A 22,052-nucleotide genomic window follows, 5' to 3' on the forward strand; every position below is an offset into this window, starting at 1 on the left:
TCAACCTCTCCATCGCTCCTGGAGCTTGCTGCTATCCGAAGCCTGGGGAGCGCAGCGCTGTAGCCCGCCACGCATCCCGGGCTTTGGGCAGCTATCCGCAAGCCTGCGGCGCCCGGCGGGAACTCCCACCGGGCTCCGCAGGCTTGCAGATAGCTGCCCTAAGCCTGGGGTGCACAGTGCTGCGCTCGCCAGGCTTCGGGCTGCAGGCAGCTATCCGCAAGCCTTTGGAGCCCGCGGGAGTTCCCACCGAGCTTCGCAGGCTTGCAGATAGCTTCCTGAAGCCTGGAGAGCGAGAGGGGTCAGTGCGCACTGACCCCTCTCGCTCTCCAGGCTTCAGCGAAAGCCTGCATTTGCCCCATAGGACACACACACACATTTCCCCTTCATTTTTGGAGGGGAAAAAGTGCATCCTATAGGGTGAAAAATACGGTATATGTTGCAAGCCGCCTTGAGCATGGTTTTAATTTCTGAAAGGGAGCGTACATACAAATAAAACGACTGATTGAACCGATTTCCAATTGCACAAAAATAATGAACATTCTCCCCCTCTGAAGCCGCTTGCACCTACCCCACCCCAAATCTGCTCCTGAAGGTTGGAGGGATCTTCTGGAGAAAACTGAGTTGGGGTGGGACTGCAGGAGGGAGGGAGGACAATCCCATCATGCTCTCTGGTGTGATGCTGGATCCCACCCTCTGTAAGAGCCCCAAGGCTCCCTCCGAACCATAAGAAAACTCTACAACCATGAACCATAGGAGTAGGTTCTTGGGACTGACTTTCGTCAGTGCTATCTGACACATGCTTTCTTGCTCTTTTCCTTAGAATGAACAATATATGGGCAGGGGTGGTTCTACAAGTCCAAGGGACTTACAGCAGTCAGCCCTCTTCCTCTTACTACATGACATACCATTTGGAAACTAAAGGGACTTTCAGAAACATAGTGGAAGGAGGCATGAAAGATCTGCTGTTGAAAGAGGAAAAATCTGCAAGCTCTTTGGTGTGCCCAAAATGGCACTTTGGATCCTGCCCTATGTTGAAACTACAAATTAGTAGTAACAAACGAGAATCCATCTTTCTTCTGAAAAAATAATAATTGAAAAACAAACTAAGTTTGAATGATAAGCTAGAAACAACACAAACAATGGTGTTGAATTCCTTCGTGAAGGAAAGCGTGATTAAGAGTTTTCCAGCACCCCAAGTGTATTCAAAGCTATTTAGAAATCAGCATTATTTCATAATATGAAGATAAACACATTTGAAGTGAAGATATTTCACATGCCACCCCTAGCAGAAAGAAAACTTTAAAGTTTATAATAATTTATGTTTATATATACACGTTTAAAAAGCATGTTTAGAATTCAGGTCGTTTTTGGTTTCTTTAAAATAAACACAGTTGGGAGCAACACACTGACGGCATTTGCACATTGTACTAAACTACAAGTATCAGGCTTGTGCTCCCCTCCTCCCATGGAGTTTGGAAGCTTTCACTTCTCCTTTTGATTAACCACATTGTGGCACACAGGTAATAAGGGGTGACATTGAAAGCCAGAACCCCAAGTCTTTTGTAAAAAGGTAAAGAGACCCCTGACCATTAGGTCCAATCGCGGACGACTCTGAGCTTGTGGCACTCATCTCAATTTATTGGCCGAGGGAGCCTGTGTACAGCTTCCAGTTCATGTGGCCAGCATGACTGAGCCGCTTCTGGCAAACCAGAACAGCGCACGGAAACGCTGTTTACCTTCCCGCCAGAGCAGTACCTATTTATCTACTTGCACTTTGATGTGCTTTCGAACTGCTAGGTGGGCAGGAGCAGGGACCGAGCAACGGGAGATCACCCCATCGCAGGGATTCGAACCGCCAACCTTCTGATCGGCAAGCCCTAGGCTCTGTGGTTTAACCCACAGCGCCACCCGCGTCTTTTGTACCGGGCCTCAAATTGCTTCCCCATTCACAACTTTATAGAAAAATCTTTTTGGCTTACAGGGCAACTGGGGACATGCTGCAGCACGCAGGAACAGAAGTGGTACAACTAGAGCTGCACTTAGAGGTCCAGCCTCTCCAAAATGAACACCACAGAACAGGAGAAAATGGGGGTAGCGGCAAACAGGCCCCGTGACAGTGGTCGCTGCATCATCCTCTCTTATTTTTTAAAGCACTCTATCGTTGGGAGACAGCTGACTTGGCATGTACATATTGCTACTTTTCTTTTAAAAAATATACAATGGTACCTTGGTTCTCAAACACCTTGGTACTCAAACGCTGAAAACCCGGAAGTGTACCAGTTTTCGAACGTTTTTCGGAAGCCGAACGTCTGATGCAGCTGTCGGCTATTGTTTCTGAGGCGCCTGAACCAATCAGAAGTTGTGCTTTGGTTTTCGAACATTTTGGAAGTCAAATGGACCTTTGGAACAGATTAAGTTTGGCATTTTTGTTTTTGCTATTTATTTTGCGTTTTTGTTTTTGAGGCTTTTTCAGCTAATTTGTTTTTGTGACTCTGTGGAACCCAGTTCAGCTACAGGTTTACTGATTATGTGACTGCAGAAATGGATAAAAGCCCCCCATCCAAACAATGACTATTATCGGTGAAGGTACGGGGGAAATTTTAATTTTTATCATCTACAATACTGTCTTATTTTATAATACAGTACATTGATTATTGCTTTCATTTTATGGATCAATTGTCTTGTTAGATAGTAAAATTGCTGTTTTAGGGGTTGTTTTTAAAAGTCTGGAATGGATTAATCGATTTTGCATTACTTTCTATGGGAAAGCATGCCTTGGTTTTGGAACACTTTGGTTTTGGAATGGACTTCCAGAACGGATTAAGTTTGAGAACCAAGGTGCCACTGTATTATATGTTTCCCAAACAAAATCTGTATTCCTGAGTAATCAAGATGGGGCTATGATTTAAGTGAGTTTAAAATGTAAAACGGCACATGTTCAGAGTATTCTTTTTACAGAAACTAGGTTGACAAAAATCACCTAACTGTACTAATGTATGTCATCTAAATTTGTTTCTTTACACAGAAATTATCACACAAATTATCAAGCAAATTTGTGTCATGGGCTTTTTAACTCACTAGCAATATCCCTGGCTTATCACGTCATCTAACTATAGTTCCGGGTCAGATCCTAACTATGGTTAGTTTAAACAAGCCAAGCTTCAACAACCATGGTTAGTTCTGAACAAGCTAATGTCAAATCACAGTCAGTGTTAACCAGAGTTTGTTGATTTGGGTGACTTAACAAATGGCAGTTAAGTTAAGCAAAAGCTTCCAAACCCCACGCAATCATGCAGCAGGGAGAAGAAGGAAGTGCACAAATCTGAGGTTCATTGCATCTCATTCCTGCTCTTCCACACCTTACTAAACCAGGGGTAGTCAACATGGTGCCCGGCAGCTGTTGTCTGACTACAACTCCTTCATCCCTCACCATCAGCGAGGCTGGCTGGGTTAATGGGAGTTGTAGTCCAACAACATCTACTGTGCAACATGCTGGCTGTCCCTGCCTTAAACTATAGTTTAGTGTGACATGCAAGCACAGCTTGTTATGGCTTTAAAGGTATATTTCGGTAGTCTGAAGAGCTTGGAAGGCTTATTCTCATACTTACTGAAAAATCCAAGGTACACGTTCTTGGATAGCCAGGGATTCCTGGACTGAAGCGCCACACTGTTTCCAGGTGGTTAAATAGTTTTCCATCTGTGCATGATGCCTAGGAGAAAGGTTAACCATTTTAACACTTTTGTATTGGATTCAAAACCCTCAGACCTAGATGTTCAACTTATTTCGGGTTCCACATAAACTACAAGACCAGAATAAAATCCATGATCTCTCATTTGTTATTTCATAATGTTAGAAAGAGTGCTTCCTTTTTAAACCCGGAGAAGCAGGAGGGGAAAGTAAAAGTCTCAACGGTATGGGTAGAGACCATGGATCAGTGGGGGGCCCAGATTCAAACTCTAGCATCTCCACTTAAAAAGTTCTTAACAATGCCATCCACGCTGAAAAATAAGCAAAGAAGAGGAGCCTCTGTTGGATTCAAGTGCTGTTCACAGAAAAGACAAATAGGATCCAACCCAATGAAACTGAAGGGAGCTGCTGCAAGTTTTTGAAGAATCTCTACAAGTATGTCTTATACTAGAGAAAACTGGCAATGTACGTTCAGCTTACTAGCTTCAGGTTTCTTTTCAGCGGATATAAAAACAAAATAATGCATTAATGCAAAATAAGTGCATTATTTATTGCACTTCTGTTCTGTATACAGAACCCATAACTTAAAAACAAAAACTGGACGGGGAGGTAGCAATTTCTGGAGTATGTGAATTCTGTATTGAACAAGCACATCTGTCTACATATAACAGAATGGCAGGAAAGCTGCAAGCAATTATACAACACAAGGTGCTTTTAAAAAATCATTACCTTAACCAAATGAGGTCTCACTAGCGTACAAACCGAAGTGTATTTCTCCATCACAGGAGGAAATCCAACTTCTAAGTGTGCCTTGCAATATCCTGAGCGCTTGGATAACACATCTGACTTTTTGCACCATGGCACAAAGTTCTTGTATTCACTTACAACTGCTACCACATCATACATTTCTTGCATAGAATACCTGGCAACAAGAAAAGTGGAACTTAGCATCACAAGCAGTATTCAAATGACCAAGTCATGCATCATTTTTGTGCTTTCCTATGCTTGAGCTCTTCAGTCATAAAATGTATCTCTTACACACACACACATGAGCCTAACTCACAGGGCAGCTGGGAAGATAAAAATGAATGGAGGATGAAGAAATATGTGTGCTAACCTGAGCACCTTGTAGGAAGGGCAGGTAACATTTTTCTTTGGGGTCCCACTAGCTCCTGTAGCCTTTTAACATTTATATATATAAAGTTTTGGTACACACACTTAAAAAAAACAAAAACTACTCCAGTTTTCTTGACCCAACTAAAGTTTATTTTATGATAAAAGCAAAATGCTAAGGCTTTCCCTACCCTACTTTGAGAAATTTCTGAGCATACAGTGGACCACGGTTACCTTAAGTGTTTGGTATTTTCACTTTTCCATTCATTTCCATAGGAGTTAAATGAGGCTCAAACCTGTTTTACAGCACAATCCTATGAATGTACTCAGAAGAAACTCCACTGTATTCAGTGAAGCTTAATTACTTCCATGTAAATGTCCGTAAGAGTCTCCTTCACTCGATGGTGTTATTTGACTCAAGGGATTTATTTTTACACTTCAAGCCACATTGTAACAGCATAGCAATTTCTACCAAAATTAATATTGCCAGTACAGCTCTGCAAATTATTAACACAGAAATACACGCTTCAGCAACTTAACCACGGTAACCTACTTATGTATGGGAATCCTTTCACTGTAAACATGAAGAATGCTTAACTGTTTCTAAACAGTGTAACAGTTTTTATAACTTTAGGCAAAGAGCCATTCTGTGGTTTGGATCCAAAAGATACTTTGCACATGGAGAAAACAACTTCCAGTTCTCTCTCTGCAGCCCTCCAAACCTGTATTCTGTGCTGTTCCCAAAAAACCCCATTCTGAAGAGCAGGTTTCCATGGATACAAGGGGATGATGAGCCAGAAAAACCCTAGCACGGGCGCAAAACATAATAGCTTCATCAAATTTGTTAAATACCCTTGCCTTCCAAATTAGTAAAAAAAAGTTGACATGTGTACTGGTGTGACAATATGACACTATACGGTGCACCTAATTTAAGCACACCATGTACTTTCTAAACTGCACTGTACAATATATTTGCTTTTAAATTAGACAACATGATCTCAGTGAAGATCCCCACCCCCATGCAAAAAATTATGCAGCAAAGAGAGAGATGGGAGTCCCATGTTTGCCTCATAATGTGACTATCTGTGAAACGTGAATTCTTCAAAGACTGAGAATGAAGTAATTCACAAATAAATAAGACTTGAATCAATTTTAAGTAAACACATCTTGGGCAAAACCAATAGAAGTCGAAACATTGATCAAAATTTGGTCATGCAAATCAACACCATGAATTCATATACAATTGTAATTCTACTTATTTGTATACAAACCCTATAATTCTTCTTTCTGAATATTCTTTCCTTTTGTTCCCTAATGGTGAAGTAAAGTTGAAGAAAGTTCTTCTTGAAAAAACACAGTGTGTTCCAGGTACTTGAAGCAGAGGGGCCTTGCTCAACAAAATTTCCCAAGAAGTCAAATGCCTGCAATGATTTAAATTTATTAGAATTAGCCCATGCTTAACAAAGTAATTTATCATTTATCTAAATAATAATGTGCAAGATCCAGCATCAAGGCAGAGGGCTGCCCCATCTCCTTTCCCTGAAGCCCTCCAATCTGCTCCAGAGGGTTCTCCAGGATTTCTGGAGCTGATTGGGGAGTTGAAGGCTTACGGGGAGAAGAGGAAGGGCAAATCCCATTTGGCAAGTAGAAGGCTGTTGCGCAAGTAGGACGTCGCAGTTGGATCTTGCTCATTAAATCAAAATGTAACACAAGGACGATCATAGCTTGCAAGCTGTTCAGGATTAGGCTAACTTTTTAGGACAACCTAAATATATCTCAGTCATGAGAAAGAACCTGGCAACAGTACAATACAAAGGCCATCCACCCCTTAAAACTTGGCTCCAAGTCAGTCTGAGGCCACGTTACACTATGCTCATCTGTTTGAACTGCCCTATAGCATCTCTAATACTTTGTCCCTTTCTGCTATAAAAACAGTAAAATGAGCTTGAACCACACATCCTTGAAAACAGTAATTCTTGTTCTTGCACAGGCAGGGGTTGTTCAAGCTAGAAGTAGTAATCACATGCCCCTCTGTACCAAAATGTTTTCTCACCCCTCTTAGCACACCCAGAAGAGCAATCTTGCATAGGGGTCTTCTAACATCTTCTGTGACAAACTTGCTCGTAATGGTCAGGGGAAATTTCTCCCTACCCCTGAGGGTCCCACATGCCACAGATCTGCACTGGTACAAATGTTGCTGGCTTTGAATGAAAGGATCTAGATTTTCAAAGCTTAACCATGGTGGCAAAAGCAATTCCACACTAATGTCTTTTTTTTTATATATATATAATATTTTATTAGGTTTTTTTCATACAAATGCATATTTCACAAACAAAATAAATTTCATAGCATTCTTTCCTTCTATCATTCTATTGTGGACTCCCTCACGTCTCCCGCTTCCACTTTCATCATTACAAACAAATTTTTCCAAGCAAATTATCATCTTGTTTATAATCTTAAATCCAATATTTATGTTACACTCAAATATGAAATTGTAATTTAGTGGTAGACAGTTATTTCTACTCTGACTTCCTTGTTATGATTCAACCAAATTACAATACTTTTGCAAATAAATCTTGAATTTCTTCCAGTCTTCTTCAACCCTCTCCTCTCCCAGGTCACGGATTCTGCCCGTCATCTCGGCTAGTTGCATGTAGTCCATCAGCTGCATCTGCCATTCTTCCAGTGTGGGTAGATCTTGGGTTTTCCAATTCTTAGCGATAAGTATCCTTGCCGCCGTTGTAGCATACATAAAAAATGTTCTGTCCTTCTTTAACACGTTCTGGCCTACCATGCCCAGAAGGAAGGCCTCTGGTTTCTTGGTGAAGGTATATTTAAACACCTTTTTTAATTCATTATATATCATTTCCCAGAATGCCTTCACTCTAGGACAGGTCCACCAGAGGTGAAAGAATGTTCCTTCATTTTCCTTACACTTCCAACATTTATTATCAGACGAATGGTATATTTTAGCCAATTTCACTGGGGTCATGTACCATCTATACATCATTTTCATTACATTTTCCTTCAGAGCATTACATGCTGTGAAGTTCAGCCCGGTGGTCCATAACCTTTCCCAGTCCTCAAACATAATGTTATGCCCAATATCCTGGGCCCACTTTATCATAGCCGAACTAATGTCAATACTGCTTGAAATATCAACATTTCTCCTTAAATGAAGCCCCCCCCCCTAGACATCTAAATTCTTACCCCCAAAGTAATTGTGCTGGTAATATATGTGAAAGACCCTGAAAGGCAGTCACTTAAATAATTTTCTTGCATAATTTAGTATTGCCATATACGCTCTGGAAGTCCAGAAGCAAGATACAATAGTGATGACCATTTTGTATAGTGGTCCTTCAGTATCCAGAATTCATATTCCCTCTCTAAACACAGTGTTTCGTGTTAGCTATCATAGCTGATAACTGTTGTATCATAAATTTGTTTAACTTACAGTCATACAAGCTTCTGAGAAAATCAGGAAAAGTAGGACGCCTTTTTCTGATCTCAAAATCCCTCAGTGTTGTGTCCAGAACAAAAAAAATAGTGCAGATATTTTAATATATGCACTCAAGCATGTGCTAATAACTCTTTTTATGTTGGGATTTCAATTAAGAAATCTTCTACTTAGCTTGATGGCAAAATAACCACTTTCTTTAGCAGGACCAATTATTTTAACTTGCAAACTAAACACTGAAGCTTCTATTGTGTGCAGGGTTTTTCTTTTTCATTTTGATCTAGCAAACTCTGCCCAGATCTTTGATCTTTCACTTAACTGATAACAATATTCTTTGGGAAACAACACTGGATGCGAAATTAATCAGAACATTAGGCTTCAGCACTGGTTTCAATGGAAACAGCTTTCCCCGCTTAGAGCAAGGAACTGCAAATAAAGAACAACTGAGAGATCACTTTGAGCTCTCAGAGGTTTACATTATGTCACTTATGATGTCAGGTGTGGGGTAAGTGGATGTGGTTGGGGGAAAACAGCCTTATGGGTCAAACTGGGATCCCTGACAGACAAAGCTTGGTCTGCAGACCAGAGGTCCCTCACCCCTACTCTTTTATTATTTATCAAATTTCTATACCATCCTTCATTAGAAGATCAATGTAAAGTTATGAGTTGAGATTTCAAAGTGTGTATGTTGTTTGGGGGGGGGGTAATTTAGCTTAGTGGCTGGGAATCCTCTATGTATCAAGGGGAAGCTGTGAAGCTTTTCACAGTACTGTATGTCCTCATCAAAACCTCAAATGTATAGCTTCAGCTATAAAACTAGATTAGAATTACAACATTAGAATTGAACAGGCACAAGGATGAGGTTAGAAATGAATTTGACCTTTCTCAGCTGATCTCCTTGATCAAAAAGGTAATTTATGAATCACAGAACTCAAATTATCTATGTTTCAAAGTGCTGGTTTTTATTCTTCTGCTTTGGGTCTCTGAACAAAGACAAGTATTGCATGTACCAAAATGAATAGAAATGGGAGACAAGCACTGCAGGGGAACCTTAGAGACAATAGCTAGTATACTGTTGTACCAATTTCAAAGGCATACTTTTTGTGGGCAACACTGATGTGGTGACTCTAGATTTTCATAAACCAGCTATTCAAGACAAAGTGAAGAGTAAAGTTCAAATGCAAAGGCTTTAATACCTCAAAAAAACAATTTAGAAAGCACCATTATACAGACTGTTGTAGTTATATAACATTTTTTGAAGGGCAACTAATTTTAACTTCTTAACTATGTATGTTAAGCAATGCCATAACTACAGGGGGGATAGCCGAGGGTTTTGCCCTGGGTGAAGCCTCCAGAGGACTCCCAACCTGTGTGGGTACACAAATGCACGTGTGGGGGGTGCCAAACTGGGTCTTTAACCCAGGTGAAATAAAGTTTAGTTTCGCCCCTGTGTTTACTGTAGCAACAGGCACATTCTTTCAAAGTATTTTCCATTTAATCAGCAGACCATAGAATAAAAACCTTGCGGCTAGAGAGATTGTCAGTATCAACCAGATGTTACTAGACTCCAAATCTCAACATGCCCAATCAGGAATGCTCGGAGTTGTAGTCCAACAACACCTGGGAACCCCAAGGTTGAACAACACCAATTAATTGACAGATATTAATTGACTGATGCAATGATTAATGGGGGGGGGGGGGTTCTGGCTAGTGATGCAGGGTGGGTAATTTTCCAGTGGGGGGGAATATTTCATCATTTTGTTAGCAACAATAAATGGATGCTAGTTACAAGTAATTATTAGGCAATTTTAGTAGCTGCAGGGTTTTTAACTTTCTTTACTAAGTACAACAAATATGCTAAATTAGATCACTCAAGGGCATCAGAAAATTTTCTGATGCATATAATTCAATGCAACTTTACCCTAATTGGCATAGAGTGTTACAGGTAGGTAGCCGTGTTGGTCTGCTGTAGTCAAAACAAAATAAAATTTTTCCTTCCAGTAGCACCTTAGAGACCAACTAAGTTTGTTATTGGTATGAGCTTTCGTGTGGTATCTGAAGAAGTGTGCATGCACACGAAAGCTCATACCAATAACAAACTTAGTTGGTCTCTAAGGTGCTACTGGAAGGACATTTTTTATTTTGTTTTGCATAGGGTGCTTTGCATCAGAAAATTTTCATAGGAAAAGTTACTCTAATTTTCAGAATACAATTCTCAAACAACAACAACCAAAAAAACCAACCTACATCACTGGTTCTATTATAAAGACATCAAGAATCTATTTTCCAAGTTGAATATCTGTATGTGGGGCGTGGAAACAGGGGCAGGGTCTCAATATCAGTAGTTACATTTTACACATGCCAAAAAACCCAGGGATTTGGAACATCCAAAGGGTGGAAAGGGCCAAGGGCTGTACAATCATGCAGCACATGGAAGCTCATAGCAGTGCAAAGGAATTACCGGTAGGTTCTTAGTGGAGTCTGGGAGTAGGAAAGGAATAAAGGCAGGCGAAAGTGAGTAGAAATGTGCTAAGACGATGAACAATCTCTGATGTTCACCATCCAAGCTCAGACAACAGGTACCAAAGAGCAAAGGGTCTTTGCAGGAGGAAAAGACTATCCTTTCACCTCTGAAAGGCAAAAGGGCTCAGTTTACAGTGCATGCATTGTATTGTTTCTTTACACAACAATGTTTTTTGTTAGTGGCTTTGGATACTAATGGGGAAGTCGAAGAAAAACATTAATGATGGGAGGCTGCAATCCTGTACAGTATTTGCTTACCCTGGGGTAAGTCTTCTCAAGCTCAATGGGACTTACTTCCATAGGACTGCACTGTAAATAAAAGCCATAGGACAACATGTCCTTTTCTTGCCCTGTTTTTTTTTGTAGTCAGCAACGTTTTGCAAACAAGATGCCGCAGAAACACTCCAGACAAGCATAACAGGCAAAGCGCTTCTGAGAATTGTCTACTAATGTTACTGAACTCCAGGCGGGTAGACAGGAGAGCATTTCACTATTACATCCCCCCACCCTTTAATATGAGTAGTTACAACAACACTGCACATTTAATTCCATATAATATATAGATGTTTAACAGGTGGGGGGCTCTTTTAAAGTGAAATATTTCTACTTTGCTCCCTTAATTTCGTTGAGCAAATTAAAAGCAATTTCCTACAACTCATCTTGCTTCTCTGGGCTTTTTGTTTCGTTTTGTTTTCTTGCGGCCAGTTTCTCCTGTACTTTTCTCTTCCATGGCAGAGGACCAAATTAGACAGCATCTGAAAAAGCAGAGACATCACCTTGCCAACAAAGGTCCACATAGTTAAAGCTATGGTTTTCCCAGTAGTGATGTCTGGAAGTGAGAGCTGGACCATAAAGAAGGCTGATCGCTGAAGAATTGATGCTTTTGAATTATGGTGCTGGAGGAGACTCTTGAGAGTCCCGTGGACTGCAAGAAGATCAAACCTATCCATTCTGAAGGAAATCAGCCCTGAGTGCTCACTGGAAGGACAGATCGTGAAGCTGAGACTCCACCTCATGAGAAGAGAAGATTCCCTGGCAAAGACCCTTATGTTGGGAAAGATGGAGGGCACAAGGTGAAGGGGACGACAGAGGACGAGATGGTTGGACAGCGTTCTCGAAAGCATGAGTTTGACCAAACTGTGGGAGGCAGTGGAAGACAGGAGTGCCTGGCGTGCTCTGGCCCATGGGGTCACGAAGAGTCGGACACGACTAAACGACAACAACAGGAGGAGGAGGAGGTGGAGGAGTGGGTGGGGGCGAACCCAATTCTCCAGGTTCCCAAGCCTTGGCCCCTTTCCACTCCTCCCCACAGCACAGAGCGTGAAAGGAAGTGCGAACGCCACCTGTTGAACTTCTGCCTGTCACGCTGAGGGAAGAAGAGGCGGGGAAAGGGGAAACCAAAGCAAGCCTAACAAGGGCAGGGAGCCACCCTCAGAGCCGGGGGTGGGGTGAGGGGACCTCCCTCGCCTGTCTGAAAAAGCTCCCCGGAGACGCCGGGCTGCGAAGGCTGAAGCTCCCCGCACCCCTCGCCTCCCCACAGCCGGCCTTTTCTGGGTCTGAGGGAACTATTTCCCCCCCCTCAGAGAGCGGTGGGCGGAGCTTCTGACGACCCCGCCTTTCATACCTGAGAGCGGCTCTCCGCGGAGTCAAGGCCAGCCGCGCGGCGAGCGCCTTCCCAACGGCCCGGCCGCTCCGCGCCATAGTCGACCCTCCGCCGCCGCCGCCGTTTAGGTCTCCCTCACGAACCCCATCCCAACCCTTCCTCCACTCCCTCCCGGCGGCTTGTCAACTCCTGGGCCCCGCCTCTTGCCCCGCCCCTCTCGTAGGCTGGACCAATCGTCCCCGAGCGGCCCCCAGCTCTCAGCCAGTCAGCGGAGCGCTCGCCACGCGCTGCCCTCCCCCCTCCTCTTGACGCGCCCCTTCTCCTTCGCGGACGCCTCACCCCGCCCATCCTCTTCCTCCCACCCCCGCCTCCCCAAGGCACGTGATTTGCCGAGCTCGCGCAAGGCCGTCGACAGGCTCGCGGGGCCGCGCGCGGTCACAAGGTCTTTGCAGCCGGGCGGGCGCTTGGGTTACATAAGGGCCTTTTAAGCCCGTGGAAAGTTAAAATTAGCAGCCGATTGGTTGACGGGGGTGCCTGTCACTTCGCTCTGTGATTCCGCGGCGCCGCGCGAAGCCGCCAGTCCTAGTTGGGTGTGGGAAGGCGTCGGACCTCATTTCCCTCCCTCTGCCAAAAATGTCCTCTCTCTTTCTTATATATTACATGAAATATAATAACATATATTATTATAAAATGTATTATATATTATATACGGTATATTTAACCGTCCCCTGTATGTTTACAGGGGTAGAGAGAGAAAATATACATGTACACATAAGAGACACACACACACAAACGGGAAATGGAGATATTATCTATCTGCCCCCTCCCATAAAATAAACAGGCAAAAGTTCATATTCCAGTTGTATGGCTTGTCCTTGCTCTCAGTTTTCCCAACAGAAGAATCTGAAGTTGTTTCAGATTCAGGCGCTGCTCATGGCATCTCTTGGCCCCCAATCAATAAAACTAGTAAACCCTCCCAACTTCCAAGTGTCCCTATTTTCCAGGGATAGTCCCGGAATTACAGAAGCCGTCCGGTTTCTGATTTGTTCCGCTTTTCCTTAGGACGTCCCTATTTTGATCAGAGAAATGTTGGAGTGTATGGAGTTATGCAATCCCCTGCCCCAGCCAAGGCGATAAGTCACTATACAGCCTTTAGAAGTGGTACCTGGGGTTAAGAACTTAATTCGTTCAGGAGGTCCGTTCTTAACCTGAAACTGTTATTAACCTGAAGCACACCACTTTAGCTAATGGGGCCTCCCGCCGCCGCCACGGGATTTCTGTTATCATCCTGAAGCAAAGTTCTCATCTTGAAGCAGAGTTCTTAACCTGAAGCACTATTTCTGGGTTAGCGGAGTCTGTAACCTGAAGCATCTGTAACCTGAAGTGTCTATAACCTGAGGTACCACTATATTGGGAAACTTTTTTAAAAAATGTTTGTTTTATTATGTTTTCTTGTATGTTGGAAGCTGCCCACTGTGGATGGGGCAACCCAATCAGTTGGGCCGAATATAATCATACTTATAATGGAACAGGATGTCTCTTATTTACATCAGAGAGAAAAGCTGGGAGGGTGTGGACTAGACCAGGCTCCCCCAAACTCTGCCCTCCAGATATTTTGGCACTACAACTCCCATCATCCCTAGCTAACAGGACCAGTGGTCAGGGATGATGGGAACTGTAGTCCCCAAACATCTGGAGGGCCGAGTTTGGGGATGCCTAGACTAGACATTTGCCTGGGTGGGGTATGTGTGCATTGAACCCAGGCCTTGGTTCCTACCAAACCTAACATTGAATGTGTTTGGCAGGAGCAGCCACATTTTGCCTTTTCAGAGGAGTAAAGCAAGCAGTTTCATAGAATCACAGAATCCACAGAGGTGGAAGGGACCCTGAGGGTCATCTAGTCCAACCCCCTGCAATACAGGACTCGCTGTCACCAGCAAAGGTAAGTGCTGGCATCTGCACCCCCAGTCATGTGTGTCCCCTCCCAGTTCCATCACAGCCGAGGGCCCCAAACAGCTGCATCCCTCCTGCCCAGGGAAATGGCTCCTGCCCAGCACCACCCCCCATCTCCAGATGCCCTCTGCTTGCAGAGCCCAGGGACCCGAGTTCTGATCCTGCGCCACGGTGGCTGGTTGGCCTACAACTACAACTGTCAGCAAGTGTAGCTGCTCCTACTGAAAATGTGAAAAATGCAAAAACAAACAAATAAATAAAATTATTTATTAAATTTGTACACTGTACTGCCCTTCATCTGAAGATCGCTGGGTGGTTTGCACATACAGTAAAGTAAACCCACAATGTAAGTGTGAGTTATGTTCCAGGAATCACATCTAAAGCCAAAAGCACATATAGGGTTCAAAGTCTCTCCCCCCCCCCCCCGTATGCCTGTTCCTTTTCTGCCCCATATTTATTTTTTCAAAAGTTTGCCAAGCACATAAAGCTCAGTGTGCAGAAGCTAAATGCACATAAGTTGCGGGCTTATCAAATGTTCTGCACATGACTAGAAGAATGGCAGTGCAAGAATGGGGAATAGAAGAAAACAGCTTCTTACTCTTACAATTTGCTCTTAACTCCTGTCTTTCTCTAAAACTGGTAACTTAAAAGCCCAGGCCCACAAAAGAAGCAAGGTCTTACTTAACAGTATGTTAATGAAAGAAGAATAAAAAATGGGGTCCCTTCAAGGGTTCAGCTTCTTAAGGAAGACTGGACCTTCGGAGAGAGCGTACCTTTTAAGGCTCAAACCGGTCAGGAAATGAACAGAGACCAGACCAGGATATACAAAAGCAAAGCGGCTATAAAAGCCTGATCTTTATTAAAGCTGTTCTTTATTAAAACAGGGTGCTCCCCCCCACACGCAGGAGAGAGGACCCAGGACAAAGGTGTGCAAGCCCCTATATTGACTTTGAAATTGCCTACCTTGTACCTCAAGACCACCCCTCAGATACATCACAGAAGAGACGGTCTACAGCAGAAAACCTGTCTGCCAGGTTACCTGAGAATGATAACTGATTACATTACTTGGGCAGCCTGGAGATTCCTTTGTAATGATAAATACTCAGTTCCTGAGTCCAGGTCGCAGACATGCCCTATTCATATCTTAAATGTGCCTTAAGACAGGATTTGTGAGAGACAATGGGGAGATTTACCATTTCCTTTGACCTTGCAGAGAAATATTTGAGGTTCTCTTGGGGAGAGAGAAAATGGTTTCAGGACTTTTCTGTGGGTTTCAGACATGTGGTTTACATATTTGTATGTGTTTGCTTGGTACATTTGTGAACATCTAATATATATATATATATATATATATATATATATATATATATATATATATGCAGGTTTTGGTGTCCTCGGGTGTCTTCCCGTGTAAAAGTTGGGGTGTCTAGGCGACGTTTCGACGAGGTCTCACTCGTCATCTTCAGGCTGGTGCTTTCGGCTTCTTGTTACTGGAACAGAGCAGGATCTCAGTGTTTGAGTTCCTATAAATACTGTTGAGGGGGTGTGGTGTATAGCCTCCAATGTTCTGGGCAGAGAGGAAGTTCCCAGGCTAGTGTGCCTTTTCTTCTTTTGTTCCTTAATTACTTGAGGGATATCTTGAGTGATTTCTTGAGTGATATCCTGAGTACCACTTAGGTGGGTCATTAGGTGTGGATTAGTTGCTAAAGTCTTTGTGTCTTGACCTCTTGAACTTTGTGAAGAGTTTTTCTGAGAAGATGGCTGTACTGCACTTAGTTGTGCTCTGGCTTGGCTTCGTGTATAGGGGCGAGCTGTGGTTTTGTGGCCTGTGTCAGCCAGATCTGTGTAGGGATTGCAGGGGGGTGCAGCATCCGGAGGTGCCACCATGGTTTGGCTACTGGATGGTGTCTGTAATTTATCTGTGGAGAGGGTCTGGGTTTGGGTCTGGTGTGGTTGATTGGTGATAGCGTTCTGTGTGCCTCTGGATCTGGTGTCAGTTTTTGTGGGGAGGGCTAATTTCCAGATGTCTGGCAAGCGGGATGTGTCGTCACGCTTGTTCATGTTGTGAGGGTGTTTCTCTATCTCGATGGCTTCCATGATTATTCTCTTGTGGTGATGTTCCATGTTAAAGAGCAATTTGGAATCTGCAAAATTAATTTCGTGTCCTGTTTCTTTCATGTGTTGGAAAAGAGAGGAAGTTTTTTCTTCTTTTTTGACGGCATTCTTGTGTTCTGCGATACGTGCATTTATTCGTCTGTTTGTTTGTCCAATGTACGTGGCTGGGCAGACTTTGCAGGGTATTTCATAGACCCCTTGGTTTTCCAACTGGATTTTATCCTTGGGGTTTCTGAGGATATTGGCTATTTTTTGGTTGGTGCAAAAGGCTGTTTTGATATTGTGTTTATGGAGGATTTTGCTAATTTTATCTGTAGTGCCCTTGATATAAGGAAGGAGGGCCATGCCATTGTTTTCTTCTGTGTCTTGGTTTTTGGGGGGTGTTTCTTTTTGGATTAGCTTCGTAACCCTGCACACTAGCCTGGGAACTTCCTCTCTGCCCAGAACATTGGAGGCTATACACCACACCCCCTCAACAGTATTTATAGGAACTCAAACACTGAGATCCTGCTCTGTTCCAGTAACAAGAAGCCGAAAGCACCAGCCTGAAGATGACGAGTGAGACCTCGTCGAAACGTCGCCTAGACACCCCAACTTTTACACGGGAAGACACCCGAGGACACCAAAACCTGCATTCCTGTACCCGTGAAAATCTACGAAAGCATATATATATATATATATATATATATATATATATATATATATATATATATAACCTTAAAAGTCTTGTAACAGGACCTATTATATCAAAGGCAGTAGGAATAACTAATCAACCCTGCCTGTTTCAGGCACAGAGGATTCTAAATGAAGGGAAACAAAATCAGGATGGGGCTATACTATAGAACTAATAGAATAATTAACAGCACACTGTAAATAATGAAACTCACTGAGATGGGTGTAAGCCAACTTAAAAGTCTGTTTCAATAGCCTTAGGCAGAATTAAGCCATTATGGTGAAAACCTCAGCCTGCTGTATCTGCTTTTCTAAGTTTCAAGGAGAAATCCTGACTCCAGATGACCTTCAGGTAATTCAGGACTGGCAAATCTCCCACCCTAAGCAAAGGAAAGAGCATTTACCATTTTTAAAGGAAGAGTTCTGCAACATCCGTTTCAAAAAGTTTCTGCTAGGCAGAGGCTAATCTTCCAGATATCTGTTCTATGTTTAGAAATGAGAGTGGCTAATTTAGGCTCTGCCTTAATTAGATTCTTATTTCACAAGCTGGAGCACTTAGGAAAGTGTGGGATGCAGTCCTGTATGATTTTTCTCCCTTGGGGAATATATTATCATTAACAGACATTAGAACCAAATTCTCCAAATTTCTGGAATTAGTTTATTTAGCTGTCCCCGCTTCGCTGGCAAACATCAGAAGAGACTACATTCAAAACAATGTAAATGTTTATTATAAAAATAATTATTTATATAAACAACAAACATTTGTTCAAATATCTAGAATACAGTTAAGATCCTTTTGGGTGGCAAGTCATACTCATACCCATAATGTACCTACTGAAATAAAGTCTTATTGATTTAAATGGGCCTGCTCTGAATTTTAAAAGCATTGAATGTTGCTTTTTATTTTTAGACTGCTTTCACAACTGTATATTGCTGTGTGTGTGTGTGTGTGTGTGTGTGTAGATAGATGAGTCAATAAAAAATGTCAGTTCCTAAAACTGTAATGTTAATGGACACAGATGTATTTTCCCACTCTATGTATTAATCATTATCTTTTTAGTGTAAAGTAGAGCTGCAGTTTTCATGAGGAATTTTTTTTTAAATGTCAGCAAAGAAGGTTTATATCTGTCATCGTCTGTCTTAACACACCACACTCCCAAGGAATGAATGAAATACATGCTAATAATAATGCAAATATAACCAAAAGCTATATATCTTTTTCAAAAGCCTCTTGCAAATTTGAATTCTAAACCTAATAATTTATCTTGTCATACAGATACATTTTGTTTTGCCATTTATATCCAGATTTTAGAAAAGTTCATCCAAATGCTCTCCAGAAAACTTAGTTGTCAAATATTCATGCAATAGCCAGCTCATTTTGGTATGGGTTTTAATTATGTGTTACCAGAAGATTATTATTGGTGATTAAATCTGACACAAGTACCAAAACACATTAACTTTTAAGGCCTTGGTATAATGTTGTAAAACTTAAAAACTCCATGCACTGTTATCTAGAAATAGACACCTCAAGATTTGATGTTTGCACTAAACTGAAGTTGATGCCCACTTCCAATCCTGCCCATTTCCAATGTTTACTGTTAGGTTACTGTATTCTGAAAGAACAGTATTATTCCGAAAGCAAATTTAAAACTCTACTAAACCCACACTGAGCTACCATTAAATCCTTGCTTGATACAGCTTTGGAGTCACGTATCAATATTTTTATTAAAATATCCTACTGACTTCAGAGGAGTAAATTAAGCAAACTTAAGCAAACTAAGTTTAATATACTAATTTCAGGGTTTGTTTCTCATCAGTAAATTTATTTTCCTGGTTTAGTTCTCAACAGTAGAGGATGCAAACATGTTGGCTAGGATGTAAAGAAATGTAAACCTAGTTCTGTGTTCTCAGACAACCAACAAAACCAAACTGCTTTTGAAACTGAAAGGTGTTTCAAAAGCGGTATGTGATATGGTGTGACAGTCAGCTGATTAAAGGGAAAGGAAGAGTAGATTTCACTGAGCTGACTCAAGCCTTCTACATGAATCTCGGCAGCTCTATAAATTCCAGTCCCTGCTTCAGCATTTTTACATGCAAGACTGCACAATAAATATTGTCGCCAGGTAGTATAGTCTGATTTTAAGCTATTTTTAAGAATGCAGGACCATTTTTAAATGAGAGAAGAGAGTAACATTGAATAGCAGATTTTAAGAACTTGAGATCTCTCGCAGTCTCACTAGCTGCGAGCACCTGGAAGCCTGCAGCAGAGGCAAAATACAAGGCATATTCAAAACTACATATTTAATCAATGGTATCTTACTTCTGCAGTAAAAGGCAGCATGTTTCAGATACAGTAAAACACAGAATTGAAAAACCAGTGGAAATGACACTAAAAACAGTGAATTCATTAGTAAGAGAATGTCAGAAAGGCAAATAGTATAGATTCAAGTCACTCAGTGCTCTTATAAGAATGCAATTTTAAAAATTTTGACCTTTTCTTCTTCAAAAAATATCATCGTAGCCTTCTATAGCATCCTTGCTATTAGCAACAGCATAAAATTCACTACTGAACAAAGAAACCATCTCTTTGGATGGCTGAAACTGGTTGCAGCAAATCTTATTTCTGTGCATGTAAGCTCTGATCCTTAGAATATTTTCTAGCAGGCTGTCCTGCGGCCTGTTCTTCAGCTTGTGCTTTATCAGATTCATTTGTGAAACTGTACACTCCACGGCTGCACTGCTGAAGGGCAGGGTGAGCAATGCAAGGGCAAATAATCCCAGCTCGACAAAATCTTTATCTCCCACCTCATCTGTATGTTTTACAACCTCTACCCAGAACTGTTCTATCTGGCTATCTTCTGTGTTTGTCCAAGAAACTGTATCCAGATTCCTCCACTGTTGCTCCAATTGCAAGTGATCCCCTCTGTATAATGACAAAAACGACAAAGTTGAAAATGCAGGTCTTAGGGGACTCAGAACAACTGAAGGATTTAAAGCAGTGAGCGATTCAAGATGATCCACATTTGGGGGCAGGCGAAGCTTTATTTGGTTTGCAAGCTCAAAAACACAATCCCGACACGTCTTTTGAATGGCGCCTCTAATTTGGCAAGAGATTTTGGCTTCTGATAATTCCGAAAGGAACACTTGCCCAAGATTAACTTTGGAGAGGGACAGGTAGTTTTGCTTGCTTCTAATGTCATAGTTCATTATGGATGACCATGTTGGAAAGGCAGAAGGCTTCACGACTCTCTGTAACAGAGTCTTGTAGAACATCACTAACTCAGTAATCAGTTTAACTGGATTAGCAGTTTCCAAAAGAAATAACTTACTGAGTCTGTTTGCTTCTTGGACAAGAGGCTGCAGAAAAACCAGGTAAAGTCTGTTAAGAGGCTCAGAGTACATTTGATAGAGCAGCTCAGCACTGTAGTCCTTTTCAGTGTCTTTTACAGACTGAAAATGCAACTTCAGAGTATCATACAGGCTAAGTATTCTATTAACGCAAGGGCTAATAGACAGCCATCGCGTGTCGGTAATTTGCAGCACGTTCAGGGCAACCTCTCCAACGTTGATTGCAGCATACAGGTCAGCGTACCGTTTCTGGTGAAATGTGCTTTGAGAAAACCATAAGTAGGTCTGCGCAACCATATATTCTAGGTTCAGGGGAAGCACGTCGATAGCTCTCGATAAGCACAGATAAATGGAGTGGCATGTGCACTTAATAAAAACACCGCAAGGATTGAGTTCATAAAACTTTTTGAGCAGCGAATTTTTATGACCACATATACTTGCGCTGAGCCCATCGGCACCGATTCCAACACACTTCTTTATGTTGAGCTTATTTTCATTTAGGAATGATAAGAGAGCCTCTGTGATTAGATCAGTGTCACTGAAAGTAATTAACCCTACAAAGGAGGATACGATGCATTTCAGCTTGTTGCTGAAGTATCGCACCATCAAGCAAAGTTGCTTCTGCGAAGATGCGTCAGAACTTTCGTCAATGATCAAAGAGTAGTGTCCGTTGCCAATATCCCGAAGCAGCTCTTTGTGGACTGTAGGACCTATGATATCTCTTATAATTGTAGAGCACTTTGTCCTATGAAGGCTTATGTCTTTCTCAGCCATTCCACCAATAATACATCCCAGGTGATCAACAGTGAAAATGCTCATATGGCAAGCTATGTGTGTGGCTAATTTCAGAGCACACACATTTATGGAATCATTCATTTCCATATGATTGAATTCATCGAATGTGTCTGGTTTGGCTCCAAATGACATTTCTTTTTCAAGTTGCAATGAATGCCGCTTTTCAAACTCATAGGAGTGTTTATCCACATTCATTGAAGCCTGTGAGAGCAACGCAACGTGGTTCTTATGCTTCTTAGTTTTACTGTGCGACACAAGATCGCTGTGGTGAGCTCTGATTTCACACATGCAATATCTGCATGCTGCTTTTGACTCATCTCCTGGTACCCTCCGAACCCAGTCTTTTAATCCAGCTTCTCTTTCCCAGTCTCTGCAATACCTTTTACCATACTTTTCCCACTTTCCAATCTGCTTGCGAGCCATCACGGCACTCTTTGTAAACAAAGCACTGTTTTCTCTCTGAAAACAAACCAGAAAACATTTTTTTTAATGAAGTTTTAAAGCAAGTTTATTTTTTTTAAATTGCCCTTAAGAAAAAAGAACCACACAGTAAAGATTGGCTTGTGCTATAACCTTCCCACTAGCAAAGCTGGTAGATTTGTTTTCCTAAAGCAGTCAAGTAATGACTGCCAAGTTCTGAATTCTGAAGGAGCGTCTCCACCTCCATCGTTCTGCCGGACACTGAGGTCGAGCGCTGAGGGCCTTCTGGCGGTTCCCTCACTGCGAGAAGCCAAGTTACAGGGAACCAGGCAGAGGGCCTTCTCGGTAGTGGCGCCCTCCCTGTG

At 42.2% G+C, this 22,052-nt stretch overlaps 2 protein-coding genes across 4 annotated transcripts in view; both read right to left on the reverse strand.

Annotated features, from left to right (window-relative positions):
- Positions 1-12,562, reverse strand: part of COQ10B (coenzyme Q10B) — a 17,788-nt gene extending 5,226 nt beyond the window's left edge. The window contains exons 1-4 of the mRNA XM_081899074.1: positions 12,406-12,562; positions 6,073-6,222; positions 4,418-4,610; positions 3,609-3,710 (exon numbers count right to left, since the gene is read on the reverse strand). Coding sequence (XP_081755200.1) covers positions 3,609-3,710; positions 4,418-4,610; positions 6,073-6,222; positions 12,406-12,482 — 522 coding nt within the window. The 5' untranslated portion in view covers positions 12,483-12,562. The remainder of the gene's footprint in view (positions 1-3,608; positions 3,711-4,417; positions 4,611-6,072; positions 6,223-12,405) is intronic.
- The window catches only part of LOC309374741 (uncharacterized protein), a 235,482-nt gene that overhangs the window by 211,231 nt on the left and 2,199 nt on the right, over positions 1-22,052 (reverse strand). For 2 of the 3 annotated variants that reach the window (XM_081919928.1, XM_081919929.1), the window contains exon 2: positions 17,826-21,726. In XM_081919928.1, the coding sequence (XP_081776054.1) occupies positions 19,627-21,726 (2,100 nt within the window). In that variant the 3' untranslated portion in view covers positions 17,826-19,626. Of the gene's footprint in view, positions 1-17,825; positions 21,727-22,052 lie in introns of those variants that run through there. The other variant, XR_014170702.1, reaches the window with a different exon arrangement.

This window comes from Podarcis melisellensis, assembly GCF_964234715.1.
Source record: "Podarcis melisellensis genome assembly, chromosome: 1".
NCBI lineage: Eukaryota > Metazoa > Chordata > Lepidosauria > Squamata > Lacertidae > Podarcis > Podarcis melisellensis.